We start from the raw sequence: 25,194 nt of genomic DNA, 5'->3' as shown, positions 1-25,194 counted from the left end.
CCAAAAAAGTAAAAATGTTCTGCCACTTGGAAGACGTCAATGCAAAAAATGATAGATTTTTCCCCACATTTTTATTTGACAAATGTAGTAAAATGTAAGCAAATATATTCATGTATGGTATCCCCCTAATCGTATCGACCCATAGAATAAAGATAACATGATTATTAGGCTAAACCAGGGGTAGGCAACCTACTGCTCGGGAGCCATATGTGGCTCTTTTGTTGGCTGCATCCAGCTCTCAGACAAATCATTTAATTAACATGGATCGGCAGTGTGTACATCTAAGACATACACAGCGATGACCACTGGATGCAGGCAGGGATGTTACCACCTCCGTCCTTTGTGTGACCCAGGCGCCAGCACTGCTCTGTTGCTTAGGTGATAGCGTCTGTGTCATAGAGTAAATTAGAGCATCCATTCCTCTCCATGACCCAGATGCCATTGCCTAAGCAATGATGGCAGCGGCACCTGGGTCAAAGAGAAGAGCGCGAGAGTGAGGAGAAGCCGCTGAAGGGAGAGCAGGTAGGTGAGTATTCCCTTTTTTTGCTGTGACTACCTGACTACTGGGGCATGTGCTGTTACTACCTTTCTACTGGGGCCTGGGAAGCATGTGTTGTGAGTACCCATCTACTGGGAGGCATGTGCTGTGGCTACCTATCTACTGGGGGAAAGTATGTGCTGCGACTTCCTATTTACTGGGGCATGTTCTGGTGCCAACTATCTACTGGGGGAAAAGTATGTGCTGGCACTACCTATCTACTGGGGGGTCATGTGCTGTGGCTACCTATCTACTGGGGTCTGGGGGCATGCGATGGGGCTACCTTTCTACTGGGAGGTATTTGTTGTGGCTTCCTATCTACTGGGGGCATGTTCTATGATTACCCATCTACCTTGGGCATGTGCTGTGACTACCCATCTACTAGGGGGTCATATTGCTGTGGCTACCTTTCTACTGGAGGCATGTGCTATGACTACATAGCTAATTGTGCAGAGGCTATGTATTGGGGAGCATGTGCTGTGGCTACCTATCTACTGGGGAAATTTACTGGGGGACATGTCTACCTATCTACTGGGGGGCATGTGCATATTGTATGGCTCTCACAGAATTACATTTTAAAATATGTGGTGTTCATGGCTCTCTCAGCCAAAAAGGTTCCTGACCCCTGGGCTAAACGATGAACACAAAAAAAAAAAAAACAAGTAAAAATTCCAGTACAAAAATCCAAAAACCCTGACTGGTTAGAACGCTCCGACTTGCAGGTAGCGTCCACTTTCTCTCCTCCTCTGACCCAGTCACCAAGGCAAACGGACAGTCCCTATGCTGACACAGTCCAGTTGGGGGTAAGCTATGCATGGAGTCCATACCTGAACGCTTAACTAGTCCAGGTATTTTCCCCATGCTCCCCTGCAAGCCCTTCCTCGCAGCTGTTAGACCCCTGCCTCTCCCTACATTAGGAGTCTCAGAGGACAACAGGTATTAAGAGGCTGACAAACCACTTCCTATAGTAGCCTGACGCTCTGCTTGGATAGTCCCCTCCCCCAAGGGCAAAGTGAAACCCATGACCCTACCCACCCCCACATTCCTGGCAGTAGGTAGGTCACACACATTAATATAATTGAAAATAATCAACATCACTGTCATAACCATCAATCACAGTATCAGCTACAGCGGCTGGCTGGATATTGCTGTCTGAGGGATCAGTCCCTGATAATTCTGGGGTCACATACTGTGACCCAAGTCCATTCCTAGCAGGACACTCACAGGAATGTTAGATGACACACCCACCTCCCTCACTCCTCTCCCCGTACCCCAGTCCATAAACACCTTGGTAATGGGCAGTGTCGGTTCAGTTCCTCTAATTCCGGAAACAGTGAGGGTTTTCCCGGGTATCATATGCTGTGCGGACACCAGTTCAGGCCATGCAAGGGTCAACCCAGATCCAGTGTCTCTCTGTTCCATGGCCATGGCCTCGCCTATGGTGACGGGCTGCAAACTATCCTGGGACCTCCCACCAACCCCACACAAAACAAGAGATGGTGTCAAGTCCGGTCCTGGGCCTTTCTGGCGCTGTGGACCCATGGCCTTGAAGTGTCCTGGCTGTCTGCAAAGAGGACACAAATGGGCTTCACCCACTGATGTGGAGAGGGGAGCATGGGAGGTGCCCCTTGGGTGCAGGGGTAACAGGGCTTGTATGAGCCTTACCCCCTCTCCAGCCAGCAGGTTTCATGGCCTCCAGGAGTTTGATTGTTGCTGTACTTATCGGCTAGGCCAGCTGTTTCCAAAGCATCCTTTGGCTTCTGGACACGAATGTGCTGCTGTAATTCCTCCGTGCAATTCCACAAAAACTGCTTGATGGAGAGTTGCTCTTTCAGCTGCTGAAAGGTGGCAAGTCCCAGTCCTAAGTTCCACTGCTCTGAGGCCCTTCTTGTGGTCAGTGCAGCTGTCAGCAGACCTCACTGCAAATTCTGGAGCTTCTTCCGGTAGGACTCAGGGGTCAGGTTGTACCGATGGACAAGAGCCTGCTTTATATCCTTAAGTCAGGGTGATCTTGACAAATAGCCAAATATTTCCAGGGCCTTCCCTCCGAAAAACTCGTCCCTCTGTTGACGAGTTTTTCAGCAAAGAAGTGTCCAAGTCAGTACCTTTATCCAGCAGGGGAGAGTCCTCGGTCCGCAGCTTTGGGACATGTTTCTCCGGCAGCAATGGACTAGGAGCATACTGTTGTAGCTGGAGCACCTTCAGCTGGTGTTCACGCTCCCGTTGCCTTTCTGCAGCCTCTGCTTTCTCTCGCTCGCTCAGTTCTGCAGCCTCTGCTTTCTCTCGCCACTCTATAGCCTCTGCTTGCTCTTGCCGCTCTGCAGCCACCATGAGGGTTTCATATGAAGCATGGTTCCCCACCTGTATACTGGTCAAGGCAGCTTGCAAGATGTCCACCAAGCCCATCAGATCATGTGGGTGTGCGGGCAGTGGCAGTCCAATGTGGGACTGACCACTGGCAACTGGCTCCTTGGCAGAGTCCCCCCTTGCCTTGAACAATCCCTACCTCATCCTGGTTCATCTGTGGAACTTCATCATCCTCGGTAATGTCCACAGCACTGGCAGCATTCTTCCTGCCTTTGTTTCTACCGACCATTCTTACAGCTGTAAAGCGCTACGTAATTTGATGGCGCTATATAAATAAAGATTATTATTATTACAGCTGTTGGTAACTAACAAAGAACTTCACTTGATGTACCTCACACATTTACTGTAATTGCACTCTGTCTGTGTTGGGATCTTAAAACCAATTCAGCACTAGACACAAACACTGTTTTTGGTTATCTTTAGTGTCTGGGAGTATAGATCCCACACACTTATCTCGATCCCACCCCTGCCATCAATGTGAAGGAAATCATGACGTTTCGGACCCCTGAAGGGTACGCAAGGTCACTTAATTATCCTTTTACGATACTCCCAGAACACATGGGTTCTGAGAGGCGCAATAAGTGATTTAAAGTTGTCAACACAACTTCTGATATGGCACAACAATAAAACACAACCCTGAATGGCTATAAGACCCCTTTCTCTAGACTCTGTGAAACAGAACCTTATCAACCCAAGTAAGCTGTCACCAGTTCTCCTTTAATATAAGCCCGGCCTGTAACGGGATAATATAGGGCGAGGAAACAACCCGGTAGCATGTTTACAACTGACATTAGATTTGTTGAACGAGAACATACATACAGTACATACAATAGATATACAGTTAGGGCCAGAAATATTTGGACAGTGACACAATTTTTGCGAGTTGGGCTCTGCATGTAACCACATTGGATTTTAAATGAAACCTCTACAACAGAATTCAAGTGCAGATTGTAACGTTTAATTTGAAGGGTTGAACAAAAATATCTGATAGAAAATGTAGGATTTGTACACATTTCTTTACAAACACTTCACATTTTAGGAGCTCAAAAGTAATTGGACAAATAAACATAACCCATACAAAATATTTTATTTTCAATATTTTGTTGCGAATGCCTTAAGTCTGGAACCCATGGACATCACCAAACGCTGGGTTTCCTCCTTCTTAATGCTTTGCCAGGCCTTTACAGCTGCAGCCTTCAGGTCTTGCTTGTTTGTGGGTCTTTCCGTCTTAAGTCTGGATTTGAGCAAGTGAAATGCATGCTCAATTGGGTTAAGATCTGGTGATTGACTTGGCCATTGCAGAATGTTCCACTTTTTTGCACTCATGAACTCCTGGGTAGCTTTGGCTGTATGCTTGGGGGTCATTGTCCATCTGTACTATGAAGCGCCGTCCGATCAACTTTGCAGCATTTGGCTGAATCTGGGCTGAAAGTATATCCCGGTACACTTCAGAATTCATCCGGCTACTCTTGTCTGCTGTTATGTCATCAATAAACACAAGTGACCCAATGCCATTGAAAGCCATGCATGCCCATGCCATCACGTTGCCTCCACCATGTTTTACAGAGGATGTGCTGTGCCTTGGATCATGTGCCGTTCCCTTTCTTCTCCAAACTTTTTTCTTCCCATCATTCTGGTACAGGTTGATCTTTGTCTCATCTGTCCATAGAATACTTTTCCAGAACTGAGCTGGCTTCTTGAGGTGTTTTTCGGCAAATTTAACTCTGGCCTGTCTATTTTTGGAATTGATGAATGGTTTGCATCTTGATGTGAACCCTTTGTATTTACTTTCATGGAGTCTTCTCTTTACTGTTGACTTAGAGACAGATACACCTACTTCACTGAGAGTGTTCTGGACTTCAGTTGATGTTGTGAACGGGTTCTTCTTCACCAAAGAAAGTATGCGGCGATCATCCACCACTGTTGTCATCCGTGGATGCCCAGGCCTTTTTGAGTTCCCAAGCTCACCAGTCAATTCCTTTTTTTCTCAGAATGTACCCGACTGTTGATTTTGCTACTCCAAGCATGTCTGCTATCTCTCTGATGGATTTTTTTCTTTTTTTCAGTCTCAGGATGTTCTGCTTCACCTCAATTGAGAGTTCCTTTGACCGCATGTTGTCTGGTCACAGCAACAGCTTCCAAATGCAAAACCACACACCTGGAATCAACCCAGACCTTTTAACTACTTCATTGATTACAGGTTAACGAGGGAAACGCCATCAGAGTTAATTGCAGCCCTTAGAGTCCATTGTCCAATTACTTTTGGTCCCTTGAAAGAGGAGGCTATGTATTACAGAGCTATGATTCCTAAACCCTTTCTCTGATTTGGATGTGGAAACTCTCATATTGCAGCTGGGAGTGTGCACTTTCAGAGCATATTATATATATAATTGTATTTCTGAACATGTTTTTGTAAACAGCTAAAATAACAAAACTTGGGTCACTGTCCAAATATTTCTGGCCCTAACTGTATATATATACACATATACAGTTAAACAGAGTACAAAATACAAAGGTAGCACTACAAGTGTCAGCAGTTCAGTAAATTAGTTACCTTATGTGTGGGCTTAATGGAACCAGATATTCCACACCTTAAGATCTTCATCCGGACTTGATATTAAAATGGGTTCCCAAACAAACGACAAGGAGCATCAGAGGTGTCTGATATTTAGATGAAGACACACCTCTGCCTACCCCCAGGAGGAGTCATGGGTCCCTTTACCTGGTATTACTTCCAGTACCTTGGAGAGGTCACAAGGGGGAGTCATATGGTCAGGTTTCTGATATCATTGGATCTGGGTGAATCCCTGGATTGCACGGATACCAAACCTAACCCACTTGCTATGGTCCTGGACCAAAGGGTGCTAGAGCCTCAGTAATTGGTAAACTGTGATCCCCTGACAATAAGAAATCCAATAATGTAGTTGCCTTTGGGCTGAGATGGATCATAACTCCATAACTGTCCCTAATCTACGTATTGATCTAAGAGTTTTATGACTCTGTCTCCTGTTTGAAAATTGGAGGGAAGCCTCAGAGTCGCAGCGACTGGGGTAGTGCTTTGAAACCAGGCCCCCTGGTTCCTCTGCAGCCTTTGTAGTGTTAGATAACACTTTAGGCTAACTGGGATGAGGCTGGAGGGAAGTGGGGGATTTCAGTAGTATAAGGCCCCCCTACCCTGGCCATATTTATAACATTGTGTCAATAGGTTTTCCCAGTTTTTTGTGTAAAAATTAGGTACCTCGGCTTATACTCGGGGCGGCTTATACTTGAGCATACACTGTAAACCTATTTGGTTCAGATGATGTCAAGAACCCTGTTAAAAAACTCATTTTCACCAAAAATAGGTTGCAGAAGCTCATTACAGCTGCATTTAAAATATGAGTTTCTGCTTTGTATTATTGTGTTACAATATATTTATGTGTTATGACTTACCTTGCACCCGGACACAATCCTCTGTTTAGTCCCAGGGGTTGGGCTTTGGTTTGGATGCATTTCAAAAACCAACACGTGACTTCTCTTTGCTGCAGACTTCTCAGCTGTCAGCCCCCATCTTTGTGCTCCTGTACAGCTCCTCCCTCCCCCACTGATGTCAGCTCGCCACGCTATGAGCTCTTTGAAGGAGCAGGAGTGGGGGAGTTGTACAGGAAAACAAAGGTGGGGGCTGAGAGCTGAGAAGTGAGCAGCACAGACAAGTCACAAACAAGAAGTAAATAGGATTCTGTCAGGGTGCAAGGTAAGTTATAACACACAATTATATTGTAATGCAGATGCTTAAAATAGGAAAAAAAATCATATTTGAAATGCAGGAGTAACGGAAAATTAGGTCCCTGCTGACAGGTTTCCTTGTATTCTAATGTGCATAGTAGTGGATTAGTTTGTTGTGTGTTATGTGGTCGCTATGCATTAGTGAGCAGATATTACTAGCAAGTAGATAAGGCTGGGGTCTTCTCTCTCCGAGTTATATCCGTAAACCTCTTGGGGCCTGGTCATACACTATAGAACAGTGTCTACTTTAGATAACACAATTATTTGTATTCATTCAAGATTGTAATGCTTCACAAGATTATTGTATTGAGATGACATATAATTTATTGCCTGGTTTGCACTATAAGGGTTCTTCATTTTTCAGTTTCCACCATAAGCTGTGCTTTAAAATTTTAAAGCATTCCTGAGGTCAAAATTATATCTATATAAAAGTAAAAAACATAACACAAACCAAACATAATATACAATATATACAATATCTTACCTAATGGTCCAGCCACATTCACACCTAGAAAAAACAATAACTTACAATACACCAAAATGAATATACAACAAATACCACAACCCCCACCCAACCGATTATTACATCCTAAACCAAACCAATAAACAAAGACAAGCCACACCCACAAATAAACATAAATGACCATAAATATACATAAACCCACCCCACAACCTCTAATAACAAACCACCCCACACCCATTTTTTTTTTTTTATAAATATATAATAACAAACAGAGAATACACATAATACTACACTAAACTAAATCCATCACCCGCACCCTCCCCTTCCCCCCAGACACTGGTCTAACGTCCAAAGTTTGCGTTAAGTAGTCCAGACCAGTGCCCAAGGTCAGTTCATAAGTACCACCACCATCACTCCCCTCCCAACCTAACGCTATGTCCCAAACCCCACTATATACAATATGTACACCGATTACAACATGACTTGAATAAAACATAATACAAATAAAACCTTAACAACAATCAATACAAACCACATAAAGCCCAGGTTCGGCGCCTGCAAGCCCATCACTACATGCCCAGAACACAAAACAAAAATCTACAGTGCATTGCTGTATTTCACTCCTGAGCCTGTTATATTACTAGATATAAGTTTAGTACCACACGTTGTTTGGTAAAGGACATATACCATTGATTACCGATGGTAGACTGCCCAAACTTACTTGCTCTTTTATTTATCTAGGGGTTGGCATTGTTGTTCTCATGTCCGGGACAGTCTGATTTTTCTAATCCAACTTTTTAGCTGCATAAAAATATGCAGATGAACAACGGCGCCAAGAGGCTCTCCAGTGACATAGGTTGAAGGGCCTCTTGGATCCCCCATCTGATAATATACGCGCGGCACTACTCTGTTCATTGCAGCCTGGTCTCGCCTATATATCACAATGGCACTTGCTGTACGTGAAGAAGAAGGCAGGATCAGGCTCATCTGCACATTTTTATAAAGTCTCTTTTAGAAGAATATGGATGTCCCCTAGATAAAAGAAAGAGCAAGTAAGGTAGTATGGGCAGTCTACCATCAGTAAATCTGATAGTAGATCTCCTTTAAATCTAGAAACACGACATAATAAATTGAGAGCTGACTTTACATACTTGCATGAAGAAGGCACAATATGTGTTATTGTGCAGTCATTAATAACTGTGGAGTAAAAATGCTCAGTATTTCTTTTAATAGAGTCAATTAGGGGTGTAATTTAAAAAATGGAGTCACTGGTTGGGATTTAGTTTTACATTTCGATTCAGAGCATCTGCACGGTAAATTGTTAAAAGAGACTTTAATACAACAGGGCTCAAAATGAATAGAGTTCTTGGTGCATTTTTAAGGTAAAAATTCGCCAACAGTCTTTTCACATTCATTTTTAAAAGCACCCGTTTGGTCTAAATGGCCACTATACCGCTTAGTAAATAACCTGAAAAGTTTACCGCCTCTGTGGGGATTCCTTTGTTATGGTATCTCAGGGTTAAGCACCTTAAAATTACCCAGCAAAGTAGTGCTCTTTCCCTTTGGGTATTAACATATTTATAATAAATTGTGTAGGGAACGAAGGGAAGTCTCGTCTCTTTTAGACCTAGTAAAATGGAAAACATGGCAATAATTGGAAAAGATTATTTGTAAATTTCACTGTGCATTTTTAAAAAACCTGTGTGAAACAATCATAGGAGCAATTTTCCTACTATACCCCTCAAGAAATTCAACAGAGGGTATAGTTTAGTATAGTTTCCAAAATGAGGTCACTTGTTAGGGGATTCTATTCTTGTTATAATTCCTTTATTTATATAGCGCACACAGATTACGCAGCGCTGCACAGAGCTTTCCAAATCAGTCCTTGTCCCCAGTGGGGCTCACAATCTAATCCACCTACCAGTATGTTTTGGAGTGTGGGAGGAAACCCACGCAAAACACAAAGAGAATATACAAACCATTTGCAGATGTTGACCTGCACCTAAGGGGAACTTCAAATACGTCATGGCAGCTAAAAATTTATCCAGCCAAATCTGCCTTCTAAAAAGAAAAAAAAAAAAAAACACAAAAAAAACAAAAACAAACAGCGCTTTCTCCATGCCCCACCTTGACTTTTAGAATTCATTTTCCTAATTATGTAGCCATTTATATGATGCACCTATAACACAGGTGTCAAACAAAAGGCACGCTGGCCGGATGTGATATCCAGCCAACATCCTTGCACCTACTCAGGAGTGCAGCATAGGGGTAACTATTTCCCCACCCTCTGATGCAGCGGTCTTCATCTTCGTTACTCCTCTGGACAACGGCTGTACGTGCCGTCTCTGGAGCTGGAAGACGTGATGTCATCTATGGGGTGCACTGTGACTACTATGGGGTTCCCTGTGGCAGCTGTGGGGGGCACTGTAGATGAACTCACAGTAGCTTTGGGGTGGACTTTGGCATCTGTGGGGGGACACTAAGGTGGCTCTGGGGGGGGTACTGTAGCATCTTTAGGGGTACTGTGGTTGCTGTGGGGTGACTGAGTATTGGTTGTTTTTTTGGGGGATGAGCACATTAACCCTGGTGGGGTCATTTAACAACATAGGTTTGTGGTTGCCCTGAATTGGCTAACACAGTATAAATGTAACTACTGAGCGGCTCAAGTAGACACTCATACAATAATAATAAGACAGTCGGCTCCTTAAAGGCAACTGCAAGCCTGTAGTCTGCAACCCGATAATGCACAGATGTAGGCTAGATGTGAGCCAAAAAGCAGTTGTAGCGATTACACAAAGAAAAGGTGTATTGGAAAGTTTTGCATCCCCTATGGCAGTGGTGGCGAACCTATGGCACAGGTGCCAGAGGTGGCACTCAGAGCCCTTTTTGTGGGCACTCGGGCCATCACCCCAGCACACCAGACAGGACTCAAAGAATCTTCCTGCAGTTCCAAGCAACTTAAATGATGCTGCTTTCAGTCATATATTAAAGTGATACTTACTTCGCTACTTGGGAATGTAGGAAGAGGAGAATGAGTAGACAGGGGCAAATTATCTTTGGATGACCTTCTGCTGCTCCACTATTCTCTGTGTACAGAGGGACACTGGAAAGAAGCTAAATGAAACAAATTTTACATCTTGTCCTCATGAGGCCAATATGATCGAACGTTGTTGAGGAACAGGGAGCAATAAGTTACTGCTTTAATTTTTGGTTGGCACCTCGCAATAAATAAGGGGGTTTTGGGTTGCAGTTTGGGCACTCGGCCGCTAAAAGGTTTGCCATCACTGCCCTATGGCTACCAAAAACTCTGTGATCCAGTTCACAAGGTGGGTTTTGATAAAGATTTGCCACCTGAAAACCCCGTTTCTAAATCCACCTTTTATGCATTTCATTGAGGAACGGCCCAGTGGGGGAAGGAAAAAAAAAAAAAGTAGCATGCCCTCTATTTATGCAGGTTTTGGGGTAGAAACTTACTGGAAAATGGGGGGCACCTCTAAATTTTAAATACTGACACATGGAACTTGATACAGATTTTCCAACAGAAATCTGCATTAAATTCCGCTGTTTGTAATCTCAACACTTAAGAATCTAAACACTTGGATGTGTGAGGGAAAATAGTCACAAAGAACCCAGAGCAAAAGCATTGAGGACATGAGCTCTGCACAGATTAGCTACACTTAGGAAACACTGAAGACAATAGTGATTTGCCTGGAATACAATTTATACATGTTTCAATATTCATTTCCTGGTGTAACATGGAGTAAAATTGTGAAAGAAATCCTGTGCTTAGCATTGACCTATTTGCTGCTATAGATGTCTGCACGGCAGCTGAATGAGATGCATGTGAATGCCCCACCATACAGGTTACATAAAGAGAAGATTATGCAGTGATTGCTCTTTGCTGACATCCATCTTCTGCTCTCTTTTATTCTCTTCCAGTCACATTAGCTGCTCTGAGCCTATACGTCACAAAATGGCTGTTAATACTGACAAAATCATTCATCCGAGACATAAACCTAGTTCACACTGTATACGAGGAACCTCCGGAATAAAGGAGCAGGCATTTTACTACCTCACAATAATGTGCAATTTCACCACAATGAATGACATTACAGGATGGGGAAATCTAGATTTACTCACAATATGTTCAGCTACATACAAGGAATTGTATCTGACTTCTCCCTTGGGGGCTTTAGAGAATACGTAAAGATGCGGGGGTCTTTCAGGACACAAATACTACATCTATGATCTTGTTAAGTCGTTTTCAGCAATAACTGGATAAAAAGCTCAAAGTCTATATTTTTGAATAATTTTATACCTTATGGAGCAAAACTGTCCTGCAATCTCTTCACACAAAAAAAAATTAAAAAAAATAAATTTTAGTAAATCAGTAAAGTACATATTTAAAATATTATCTAAAATCTAAATTACCTCATATTTCTTTGCATAATTTTACACAAAATAACATTAGTGGTCTCCAATACTAGTCCAATAAAAAATGTTAACATTTATATAAAATAGCAAAAAAAAAAAAAAAAAAACTTAAAGAAAAAAAATAAAACTAAAAGTTCCAAAACTCCTCATTTTCAAAATGTAATTTTTTTTAAGAGAACAAAAAATATCTACCTTGGGGGAAAAAAAAAGTTGTGAAAAGTTCAATAAAAAAAAAAAAATTCCATTTCTTAAATCTGGACAAAATGTGTAAGTTTGGTGACAAAAGCAGAAATTGCAATGTAAATGAGCCGCCAGCGTGAGCCTAGTGCAGGGAAAATGTCTGTATCAGAAGAAAGGGTTACAAAAAGCACATCTGTGAGGTGAATTTTGGGCTGGAGCCCCCCAGGGTGCGGGTGACTGGGGGTCTGTGGAGGGACATGGTGTCTGGAGTCTTCATTGCATTGTGGGTGTCAGTACAAGTGACGCCATATTTGCCGGTGCCGCCGCTGTAAACAACAAAAAGTGTCTGAGGGAGACAGACAAGAGACGCTTCAGTGGATTTCAGGACATTTTATTTGTTGTTGTGGGTGATCTGCTCTCCTCTCGGCAGTCATGTCTCTGGGAATGTCTTACAAGCCCAACCTGAACGCACAGCTGCACGGCAACCACGGGGCTCCGGGTAAGTGAGCGCTTAGAGTGGGCAACTTAGTCAGGGGGAGACCGGGGCTCAGGCCCGGGTGACTGGGGAGGAGGGACGTGGATGGAGATACCTGGGGAGAGCCCCAGCCTGGAGTTGATGTGTTGGCCGGTGGAATAAGGTCACATCCTGGCACTAGCGTGCTTCCTCGCCGGCTGGAGGACAGGCCCGAGAGAGCGGCGCTCCCGGAGCGGCTCTGGGGGAGGCGGGCGGCCAGTCCGTGGCCCCGGTGACAGGCGCGGCATCCATGGATCAGCAGGAGCCCTTTGATCAAGTCCGTTTCAGCGTCTCCATGATCGGCTCCCCAGGGCTGCTGATTGATCTGAAACAAGCGAGCCTGGCGGAGACCTCTGCTGGCCGCTCGTGGTACTGCAGGGCGCTTCTAATCACTGAGAATAGGAGGGGGGAGGCAGTCCTGCCCCTGACTACTACTACTAACCATTTATTGTCTACGTCTTCCCGGGAATGTGCTGCTTATTGTTCTCCCGCACGTGATCTGCCCAGTCCATGCGATATCACAAAGACAGGGCGCTCTCTACTTCACCTTCATAGCAACAGAGCTTAGTTTTTGGCTGGTCACTTAGGGAGTCGTCCTTGGTTAGTTCTTGGTGTGTTTTTAAATGCACTGAAAACGCATGCGTTTTTGCAGGTTTACCATGTGTTTGGCTGGTTTGAATCCTGTAGCAACATTTTCACAGTTGCTTAAACTTCCACGAATGAATAAAAACAGATTCAAACCCGCCAAACGTGGTAAACATGCAAACACGCTCCAAGGGCGCAGTCACACGTCGCGTCTAACTATTGCGTTTCAAATGCATTGCACCAGCTGGAGAGAGATTTGCCTTATTAAGCAGCTGTTAACATTTGCGTTTAAAAACCGCAACTGTTAACGGATCTGTTAACATTGCATTAACTTGTGTATTTGTTGTGTGTGTTTTGTAAACCCAAGTGTTAACAGCAGTTTAATGAGTCAAATCTCTCCTCAGCTGTTGCAATGTGTTTTGAGATGCAATGTGTGACTGCAGTGTCATGTCAGCACCATATAATTATCAATGCAATGAGACATAGTGACACAGAAACTTTCATAAACTTCTTTACATTTTGGCATTATTTTGACATGAACTCTGGTTTGTATTTTTTTTTTTGCACAAGGACCACATTGTCCCACACACTAGTGGAATGTAGCGGATTCTTCTAGACCAGCGGTGCTCAACCTCCCTAATACTGAACCCCTAACTATAAAGAGGTTGTCTGGGCTTTAAAACAATTATATATTTGGGGGTGGGCTGTTAAAAAAAAAAAAAAAACCCCTTCGCCTGACATCTGCTCTCTTGTTGTCCCGCACCTTAGCCCTGCTGTGCCACTGTTTATTTACAGATGCAGGTGCTCCCATGTGTCCACTTCTGTGGTGTGGTACAGCATTATATTCGGTGCTGTATCAGGGGAGCGCCTGTAAACAACCAGTTCTTCATGTTGTGGTGATCCCCAACCATAAAATTAGTTTATTAAAATTGTAAGGGAGGTACTTTATAAGTATTAGGTAGATGCTTTCTATTTATATTGGGGTGCAGCAGCAGCCCCTTATATATATTCCCCCCAATACATCTATACCACACCCTTATTTACCACCCCTGAATAAATATAAAGGTCTCCCCTTATATCCCTCAATTAATTGTTACAGATGACGTAATCACGTGACTGTCTCTGCTGCGCTTCCCTATCAATGGTATCTGCATTTTACAAGACATAGATGCCATTAATTCTACGTTTGCTAGTATGGACTTTAGCAAGTCTTTTCTGGGAGTGGCGGTGTCTCAGTTCCTAAGACCATAGAAAATATGTGTTTTCCAATGGTCTTAGGCGACACCTTTAAAAGGGTCCAAAAGGGGTCATAACCATAATAAAGTTGAGAACCACTGTCCTAGACTGTTAGGCTGCATTCACATTTTGAAACGCAATTCAAGGACAACAGGGTGGATCTTGCCCCAGCGGCGTGAGGGAACAAGCACCACACGTTTCTGCATTGTTTATCGGCACACCACATGTTTGTTCTCAACCGCAAGCTTTTAGATCCCATATGTGATTGGGAGAAGCAAAAGTGTGCCTTTGTAGTGGGATGAGTATTCCATAGTTCCCCATTATAAAAAGAGAAATTCATAGTACACCACAAGTATCCTGTTATAGCAATATACCATAGCCATATAAAACTACCATGATATATTTATATCATAGGCAGTTGTCTTCTCCTGGGAGAGCAGTATGTAGGGTTGGTGCCTCAGTAGGACCCAGCAGTCATGTGTATCCTGCATGGGACGATATTGGGTCTAGACCCATTTCAGCTCTGTTGATGACATCTATCCCAATGTGGAATTGCTGTTAAAGATAACCCAGTTACAGTGGAGAAAAGAAGTATAAAGTGGAAATGACCCCCAGGGGTGCAGCCGTCACCTGGAATGTAATTCTTAGCTGGTGACAGGCTCCAATAGCCTATGCCAGTGATGGCGAACCTTTTAGAGACTGAGTGCCCAAACTACAACAAAGACCCGCTTATTTATCGCAAAGTGCCAACACAGAAATTTAATTTGTGATTTATACTCCCTTCTCTGTCACAGCTTTCATTGATACCAGCACCTGAGGACACCAATAAAGCAGAAAATAGTCCCAGGTAGAGCTGTCACTTTAAAATAGCTCTGTGCACAGCAAGTCCTGGGCTGTCTGGGACTGCAGGAAGATACCTGGAGTCTTCTCTGGTGAAGGCCTGGGTGCCCACAGAAAGGGCTCCGAGTGCCACCTCTGGCACCAGTGCCATAGGTTAGCCATCACTGGCCTATGCTATGCTGATTTTAAAAATGAATTTCTCAGCATTCTGAATCATTTCAGTAGTTTATAATATTTTAGTTTACATTACCTGGCACCCTGCCAGTGGCATGTGGTGAATCCCAGGGAAGGGGGAGCAGCTGCAGCTCATGCGTGCCTGTATCAGTCTCCTCTCCTCCACACTCATCCAACTCCCTCACCCCTCCCTTCTTCCAGTTATGTGCATTGAGCAGGCAGAGGAGGACCTGCATTAGGAGACCTGGTGAGCGGTTCACTTAAAAGCAACATTCCCACCAAATAGACCAAATCCTGAGGCCTCCTGTCCATGAGCGACCACGTGCTGGCATGATTACTGAACTATGTATTACTAGACTGACTGACTCAACAGGTCAATTTAGTCCAGTGGTCCGAGATTTGGCCCAGGAAATCCCGCCAGCATGCAATCAGTTTTCTGTCTGTGAAGAAGGGCCTGTGTGCTGGCCAGGTTTACGTACTGACCAAAATGCAGAAGATGGGACTCCATGTATCATATTTCACAGTCCTTGGCACTGTGGTTGGTCTGTGACTGCACAGTCCTTGATTCATAGGGCACCTCTGTGGTCAGTCTAACTCCTCAAGGACCTTACTTCATGGTTTTTTTTAGTGGAGCAGGTACAATTGATTACTAGTACACACATTATTCATCTCTTAAATCATCTGAATCACTGATATTGTTATTTTTATGCTAAGATTTACTCCCAATGCACTGTATGTTTTTCCGCAGCTGTAAGTGCACATTCTCCTTCTACTAGCATGGCATCATCTGCACAATACAGACAGCTGGTGAATGATTATGGACCTCCATCTCTAGGATATACACAGGTAAAATAAAAACTGCCCCACTGTTTGACACAATACCACAGTAAACATACAGTATGGTGGGAACAGATAAAAGCGACACTTATCTCAAGGTAAACAATATACGGTAACCAGTCAGGATATAATCCTGGAGATCGGGAGAGATACCTAGTGTGTATGACTAGCATAATAAAAAGAAATCTATTCAACCCTTGTTACCACCTGAGACCATGTGCTGTGGTAAGTTTATGGTCAGGCGATACAAGATGCGCATCTTCATCAAATACCCCGCTGAAAATCGGAACAAATGAGGTTGAATTTCTTGTTCAGATTTCAATGCTGATGTTTCGATTGATAGTTAATTGTAAAATACTGATCATAAAATTGCAACAAACGTTTGTCTTCTTTTGGACCTGTCTTCTTCTTTATAAGGATGGAAATTTGTTCTATACTTGCTATAGTCTCATAGCTTTGTTAATCTAGAATTCTATTCTGGATGGGTTCTATTACAGTTTGTTCAGTTAATACAGTTCTAAGGGTGTAGTCCACCAAGGAAGAATCATTTTTGAACATACAGTATTTCCCATTTTTATTTTTCCTATTATTTAAAGTGTAGTCATCATTTCAGATAATCTTTGATATTGTGTAGTGGGGAGTGCTGTAAACATTTTTTAAATATACTTCATTAAGAAATTATCCTTAGGCTATATTCACACTAACATGTGCCGGGGAGAGGAGGAGGAGGGGGTGAGGAGGTGAGTGCTGCTCACCCCCACCCCTTTCCATAGGCAAACATGGCACCGTATTCCAGAGAAAGAAAGTACATGTCCTATCTGTCTCCCGGCCTCGGAACGGTACGATGCCACACGTGTGCCGCACCGTAACGCTCCGGTATGGTGCAGTGCACCCATTGCCGTCTATGTATAGTGTGAATGTAGCCTTAATTTGTAAAGAATCAGACTGCAAAGTGCTCCATAGTTACAATGTTACTTCTACGTTGCTATGGCAAATCTGTCTACATGAATGAAAGATGGGTCTCTCATCTCTTCTCCTATTGTTTAAACACATGTTATTTACCCTGTCTGTTCTTTCCCTGGCTGTAGTATGCTATGAGCACTATATTTAAACAAAAGATGACAGTAAAGGGGTTAATCCTCACTGCCAGTGCTGTTTAAACACACACAGAAAGATAAGAAACTTGCTTATGCAGCCTCCAAAGATGCACACTATAAAACAATACACCCACAATATAAAAATGATGTCAAATCTAATGTTAAGTTTCTTTCCAATACTTTAATCATTTTACTACTCTAAAAAAAGATTAGAAAACTGCAGCCGCTACCCAAATCCAAATAAATAATATTTACATTGATTTGGTGTTATCTTGTGATACTAAACTGACCCCAACATACTGAAGCTTTAAAGGGGTTTTCCCACGAAGAAAAGTTAGGCCCTATCCACACGGCTGAGCTCGGCGATCTCCATCAGCTCCATAGAGATTAATGGAGCAGAACGGTCATGCACTACTGTCTGCTCCATTAGTCTGATGGATCGACCAGGGATCCGAAGGCGGCACGTGGGACCCCATCGGACCCATTGTTTTTGTGATCTGTGGCGGTCTCAGTGATGAGACCCCTCCACAGATCACTAAAACAAGGGGTCCGATCAGCAAGTTAGGCCCAATTCTGTGGATAGGACCTAACTTTTGTTTGTGGGAAAACCCCTTTAAGGACGTCTACCATCAGATTACCTGATGGATAGATGATTATTTCTTACCTCCCCGTCCTGTTCCCTTGTGTAGCATGGTCACATTTCTTTGGATATGTAATAAAATTCTTTTCCCAAGACTGTGGTGCTCTGCAGAGTATAACCAGGATCCGCCATAATATAATAAATAAATCACGCCTCGGGGAGACTGATACCGCCCTGAGAGCGTTTTTAGAGCTGGTGGCATCACTGGCTCTCTCTTCAAATCTTGTACTGGGCAGCAAGAAGGCAGTGCCAGCTCGCTGCCCAATGCAAGTGCAAGAGAGGGGTGAATAAATTCTATTATGGCGAAGCCTGGTGACACTCGGCAGAGCACCACAGGCTAATTTGAATGTGTAATAAAATGATTCTTTGTGCGACCACACAAAGTTATAAGAAAGCTTGCTTCATGCGGGGACGGGACAGTAAGTAATCGTAATCTACCATGAGGAAGTCTGATGGTAGATGTTCTTTAATGGTAACCCATTATTCTTATGTCTGGAATAATAAATAGCACAAAGATAACATTGGATTTTATTGGCTATATGTTTGATAGTACTAATATAACTTTGTAAACATTTTTGTTAACATTATTTTATTGTCACAGGGTACATCTAGTAATCAAGTCCCCCAAAGTAAGTACGCAGAACTCCTGGTCATCATAGAAGAGCTAGGTAAAGAAATCCGACCAACTTACGCTGGTAGTAAAAGTGCGATGGAGAGACTAAAACGAGGTAAGATTGTAAAGGTTATTACTACACTGGCTTTCATATATACTACAAATGCTTGTATACTATTTGTAGAAATAACAATAAGTTAATGGGCTTCATAGCTTGGAATGGCGACAATGCTTTGTGCCACTAATGCCTAGAGCTTTTAGGGTAACTTTTCTCAAATACTTTTAATTTTGTAGTTTGCTAGATCTCCGTTTACACGGGCCACATTAAAGGGGTATTCCCATTTCAGCAAATTAATCTTGTTTGTATAATGAAAAGTTAGACAATTTTCCAATATACTTTCTGTATCAATTCTTCACTGATTTTTAGATCTCTGCTTGCTTCCTGTGGACAGGAATCTGACCATGGTCCCTCAGGTGCACAGCTCATTATAACACAAAGAATAATCAGAGCTGTGCGATCAGATTGTGGCACATCGGCGCTGGCATGCACGCGACGGAAATCGGGGGGGCGTGGCGGAACGAAAACACGACGGATTCGGAAAAACCGCCGCATTTAAGAAAAAAAATGTGTTGCGAAAATTACACTTACCTTCACCAGGTATAGGCCGGTGAATTTCAGGGCATTCCAGCGCGACACCTGGTGGACGGCGGAGGAACTACCTTAGTGAATCCCGGCCGGACCCGAATCCATTGCAGAGAACGCGCCGCTGGATCGCGAACGGACCGGGTAAGTAAATCTGCCCCATATGTCCATGGTCAGATTTCTGTCTACTGGAAGTAAACAGAGAAGCTTTCTATAGAATGACAGCAAGCAGAGATCTAGAAAACCGTGAGGAATTGATACAGAAAGTATATCGGAAAATTCTATAACTTTTTATTTTACCTTTATGCTTAAAGGGGGAAAACCCCTTTAAGCACCCTCCTCCTCCATTATAGTGAGATCTATTGGGGAAATTATTTTATGCCTGAAAACTGGCAGAGAAGGCACATAAATCTCCCCGTCCACTCAGTTTCACTGTTTTTCTGACTTGTACACCTTTTTTGGGGAGGCGACCTGGCGAAGATTGTGCCCATAACCATATCTACTTAGAAGCCCAAGCCTCTGGTAGATATAGGCACCAAAGTGCCATTGGGAAATTTTAGGATTGGCATTCAAAACTCCAGTTTAAATGAATTCCCCTCATTGTCTTTAATTATCACATAGACCTTACTACACTCATATTTAGTCCCAGACTCTGCTCCAAATCATCATGTTTTTCCATGTGTGAATCCGATTTTGGCTATAAATTGTTTGATGATGTGTGCTCACAAATCTATTAGTCTACACAATGACTCTTGCAGCATTCAAGAAAGCCTGAAAAAATGTTTACGCTTTTTTGCACTTTTTTTTTTTTGTGGCGTTTATTTTTCTTTACTACAACGTATACATTTTCATGTTTCATTGGGTGCTGTTAATTAAATAAAGATATATTTGCATTTGATTTTCACTGACCTGTGAATATATCCTATGGCTACATTTTGGCAGTGAAGCACAAGGAAGCTTACAGATTTGTCAGATTACATATTTGGGGGGGAGGGGGGAGGAGCTGATCTACAGAAGCTAGGTATCCACCCATCAACTCATATTTAAAGTACACATAGAGCAGTGCTTCTTAACTCTTTAAGGACCTTGCCCTTTTTTGTTTTTTCATTTCCATTTTTCACTCCCAGAAATCAAAAATCTATAACTTTTTAATTTTTATACATACAGAGCTGTGTGGCGGCTTGTTTTTTGTATAACAAATTGCACTCCATAGTGATGGTATTTATTATTCCATGCCATGTACTGAGAAGCAGGAAAAAAATTCAAAATGCAGTGAAAAACCTTATTTTTTTGTGGGCTTGGATTCTACGGTGCGCCTCAAATAATCAGTCTACTTTAGTCTTTGGGTTGGTGTGATCATGGGGATACCAAATTTGTATAGGTTTTATAATGTTTTCATACATTTACAAAAATTAAAAACTTGTGTAGAAATGTCATTTTTTGCAACTTCTGATGAAGTTTTCAATGCCATTTTTAGGACTGTATGACCTTTTGATCACTTTTTGATTTTTGTATATTTTTCAAAATGGCAAAAGAGGGCCATTTTCGAGTTTGGGCGCTATTTTCCGTTACTGGGTTAAATGCAGTGAAAAAACTTCATTATATTTTGATAGATCGGGCATTTTCAGATGCGGCAATACCTTATGTGTTTGTGATTTTCACAGTTTATATTTATATCAGGTCGTGGGAAAGGGGGGTAATTTGAATTTTTAGGTTTTTTTATTATTATTTTTTTTTTTACTATTTTTCAGACTCCCTAGGGTACTTTAACCCTAGGTTGTCCAATTGATCCTACTATATACTGCCATACTAGTGTATGGCAGTATATGGGGATTTTCCTCCTCATTCATGCTGATAGCACATTGTAATGAAAGGGTTAAAACTAGACAGCCTCGGGTCTTCGGAAGACCAGAGGCTGTCATGGTGATGGATTGCTGCTCCCCGATTACGTCACGGGGAGCGTGATGGTGGCGCCATGCACCCCCCACGCACCCCCGGTCGTGAAAGGGTTAAACTTGTTTGAGGTACTGAACCCACCAGTTTCATATGCACATTCACCAAACCCTTCTTTAGTGATAAATGAAATATGTGTGTGTCTTGATCTGTGTGGTGGAGGCTCCGCCAAACTCATTGAACCCCTACGGTTCGTTAGAACCTGGTTAAGAACCACTGGCATAGAGGCTGCAGAAATGTGAACTACTGGAAAAGAAGAGTACAAGTCATATAATGTCACAAAAATATAGACGAAAAATACACAATCTTTAAAAATAAATTTCCAAAACACAGTAGTTTGGTTAGTAAGGTCCGTTGGGTACTTTTGTTTGCACTTATTAAAAAAATGAAAAACAAATAAAAACAAACATAACTTATATGCTGATTTTCTGTATATATTGTTCAGAACTGTACATTTTTCTTCTTCCTCAGGAATCATTCATGCAAGAGGTTTGGTACGAGAATGTTTGGCTGAGACAGAGCGAAACGCCAGATCCTAGCCTTGCCGAATGCAACCACCACGAAGCATACAAAGCTAATTCCGGATTTTCTTCTTTCTTTTTTTTGAAACTTCAGGGCAGTCTTTCTGAATATTTAGCCAGTGGGATTTACTTACTTCTGGAGATCCCTCTAATGTACTGTAAAGCTGCTAAACACGAGATGCAATTTTTACTAGCAAACAGAATTTCCACGTATAGCAAAGTATTGAAGGCTCTCTGATTCTTTTTCCAAGAGTCCAAGGAAATTCATAACTATCTTGCATCATAAGCTACTATATATTTTGTTCATCTTTCTTGTACATTAATATTCAGGTTCTCTCAACTTTTATGCATTCTTATTAGATACTTATTAACTTGTGCTGATCTCACAAGATCGCATGTTTTTATGTTTGCAATCTTGACCACCATGTTTCCTTTTAAGACAAAGCAACTTAAGATCGACTTCTAGGTTTTCTTTTCAGTTTTGGAGTGAACAGACTGTTTATTCAGTTGATTAGAGAAGTTATATAACATATTATGTATGCAGGGACAACTACCCTAATAATGGTATGAACAGAACTTAGAGGACCTTTCACCTGCTCTAATGCTTAGTATTCGTTAATAAATGTCACTCCACTGATTACTGCAGAGCACTCAGTGCTGCTAGTTGTAGCACAAGTAGCTAGGTTCTATACTGTCAGGTAGGTGGTTCCGGCCTATCTGCTATAACCCAGAACTCCCCACCAGACACAACTATCATACTAGGTGCTCAAGTTGACGGCACTCATTGCTTGGATGCAAATCAGTTAACATGCTAGAAAGTCCTCTTTAAAAAATGATGCATACAATTGCTGTGCAAACTGAAAAAAAAACATAAATAGGCCCACAAATTTTAAAAGGACCAACAACCTGGTCAAAGTCCGTCAACCTTTGGCCAAAATGCTTCCGCCACACTTTTCTAGTAGCTAACCATCTTTTTTATGTTGTTTAGGATATTTTTGCTACTTTTGGTTGTTTAGCTTGCATGCATACTTTTTTTTTTGTTTAGTGATCTACAGGATTTGCAATAATATTGAAGAATGAGAACTGTCGTGGAAAAATTAAATTTTATCTATGGTTCTGACAAAACTAGACGAGACAGTCTAAACACCTGCCAGATTTATCAGTGACTGATGCTGGAGGATGCATTTTGTGCATTTCTATACTGTATAGACTAGGCAGAATTTTTATATGATTATTGGGAAATTGTAAACCAAACCCCCTTTTTCAGCTAAGCCACGCTTTTTTTCCTGCATAGCCTTACACTTTTGTCAGAACAGACAGAAAACTCATAATAAACGTTTTGCATAGAATTTTCTTTTTACAACAAGATACAGTCCATTTTGGTCACTATTTCGCACTTTTATGGTATCTGTGCCCAGGTTACATACAAGATAGGTTCTTTAAGTTTCTACTTAAGTTGAATTTGTATGTAAATCGGAAGTGTATATTTTATAATAGTAATTCCAGAAAGAAAAAAATTGGATTTTCAAAATTTTATGCAGTCAAGGGAACAAGGATTATCAATAAATCTTCATTACAGGCACATTACTTCTAATCATTGTAGCCTGGGACTAAAGCATCCAGAGAGGTTAGTTGGCAGAGCTGTCTGTCTGTAACTAGAATTAGTCTAAGTCCTTCATTCAGGGACTGTCTGTATTATGATCCAAGACGTGCAAAAAAACTTGCCCATTAAAGTCAATGGGTAAGTGAAAAATAACTGATCATTCTATTTAACACTTGTTTTGTGTAACAGTACCCTAACTCTAAGATTTCCTGCACATGAAGAAATGCAATATTGGGTCACTTACACATCGATGACAATAGGAAAGGATTTCCCAAACCATTTTGGACTTCTAGCACTCCAAAAACATCTACATGAGCTCTAAATAACATTTGAAATCTGAATTTTTATCTATGTTAACAACAAATCATGGCTGAAAGTGCTATTCCTTTCAGTTGGAAGCTAAAAAAAAACTTAAACAATACTCTGTATTTGGGTACACACATAATTCAAAAACTGCATTAGAAACAGCTTTGTTTGTGGAGACAACTTTTTTAAATCTTGGTCTGTAAACAAAAATCAAGAATCTTGTTTTTTTTTCTTTTTGAATAAAACAGAAATAAAAACACTTTCCCAAGTAGTGTCACAATTTTGTCATATAGTGCAAACTAAGCATAATAGTAAATCTTGGCAATATACTAAATACTACCGAATTTTAAATACTAAACACCAGAATCCCTGCACAAAAAAATGTAGTAGTTGTTTGATTTGAGGTTTATTTCAATGTAATGTATCGCAAAGTAAGGCCAGCGGCACACGTGGAGTTTTGGATCCATTTTTGGGCCGTTTTTAAGCAGTCCGTTAAAAAACCGTGTGCGTTTTTGACCCGTTTTAATTAACAGAATTGGTAAAATGGGTCCAAACCGCATGCGTTTTTTAATGGACTGCTTAAAAGCTGCCCAAAATCGGGTTTAAAACGCCACGTCTGCCGCCGACCTAAGGCCAGCAATCATATATTATAGACTATAGTTTGAGGATCCCTGAAAAACAGATGGCAGGCTAAGGCTGTGAAAAATATGATAATGAGCTTCAAGTGCTCCGGGGCATGTTAGGACCCTGAAGAAGCTATGGGTCCTGTCAGCAGATTTTAAGAATATCTAGTTTAAGTTTCAGTAAAGGTGATGCCACACATGGCGTTTTTAACCCATTTTTAGTCTGTTTTTAAGCAGTCCGTTAAAAAACGCATGCGTTAAAAAATGCATCCGTTTTTTGAAAACGCATCAGTTTTTGACCAGTTTTAATTAAGATAATTGGTAAAACCTGTCAAAAACTGATGCGTTTTAAAAGAATGCATGCGTTTTTAAAAAACGGATGCGTTTTTTAACTGGCTGCTTAAAAACGGACCAAAAACGGTTTCAAAACGCCATGTGTGGCATCACCCTTACTCTTAAGCTATCTGTACGCCATCAGTATTACGTACCGGTTTGCACATTAATCCACAGCATATTACAGTAGCATTCTAGTGAATGGGATCCATGCCAATCCCATACACACATTGTGAAAAATATTTGCAGCGGAAACGCACTACAGACTTTTGGTCCCCAGCAAATAAGAGATATGTCACTTATTCCTGAGAATGCATGTACTGTAATCAATCATTGCAATGTAAAGGTTGAGCTCTTCCCCCTATTACAGCAAAATTGTGGCATAAAACACATCAGAAAAAAGACAATTACGGCTTATTTCTGATGCTTGCGGAATGGCTGTGGATCACCGCTGGTGTTGTTAGAAGTTACCCTTGCACTTAGGCAGTGATTATTTTTATTTGCTCCATGGACAAAAATAATTTGAGAGGAAAAAAAATACTCTAGGGACCACCTATTTTAACCATTGCCTGATTATTATGAGAAAGAGGATTTCAGTTTTGATACGATCACAGTTTAGAATCTCCTTTTTTTTATGGGTTTGTATCATTGACCTATGCATCTGCATGTATACACTCAGCTAACCATCCAACATGCACGTGTTCCTTAATCTCAAAGAAGGGCACAACTATATTTTCTATAGGTAGATTGAAGTATCTATCTTATGGTTATTATTGCATATCACATTAGGCTGTGTCAGTGAAAAAAAAACAATGACGTTTAAGGATTTGCATCTTTGTATGTATTTATTACTTGATGTAATAAAGCTTATTTTCACTAAGGATCTGAATGGTATATACTTGTTTGACTAATTTAACATGTTAAACTTT

At 41.7% G+C, this 25,194-nt stretch overlaps 1 protein-coding gene across 1 annotated transcript; it reads left to right on the top strand.

Annotated features, from left to right (window-relative positions):
- The first annotated feature begins 11,971 nt into the window (after positions 1–11,971).
- On the top strand, positions 11,972–25,146 carry CDK2AP1 (cyclin dependent kinase 2 associated protein 1). Its single transcript, XM_072144298.1, has 4 exons — positions 11,972–12,246; positions 15,845–15,942; positions 18,272–18,398; positions 21,351–25,146. The coding sequence occupies exons 1-4, from the start codon at positions 12,180–12,182 to the stop codon at positions 21,416–21,418; spliced, it is 360 nt and encodes a 119-aa protein (XP_072000399.1). The 5' UTR covers positions 11,972–12,179; the 3' UTR covers positions 21,419–25,146.
- The last annotated feature ends 48 nt before the right edge of the window (positions 25,147–25,194 follow it).

The sequence above is a fragment of the Engystomops pustulosus genome, chromosome 1 (assembly GCF_040894005.1).
Source record: "Engystomops pustulosus chromosome 1, aEngPut4.maternal, whole genome shotgun sequence".
In the NCBI taxonomy this organism is placed as follows: Eukaryota; Metazoa; Chordata; class Amphibia; order Anura; family Leptodactylidae; genus Engystomops; species Engystomops pustulosus.
The sequence above is the reverse complement of the archived record's forward strand: the minus strand, read 5'-3'. Positions and strand labels throughout refer to the sequence as shown.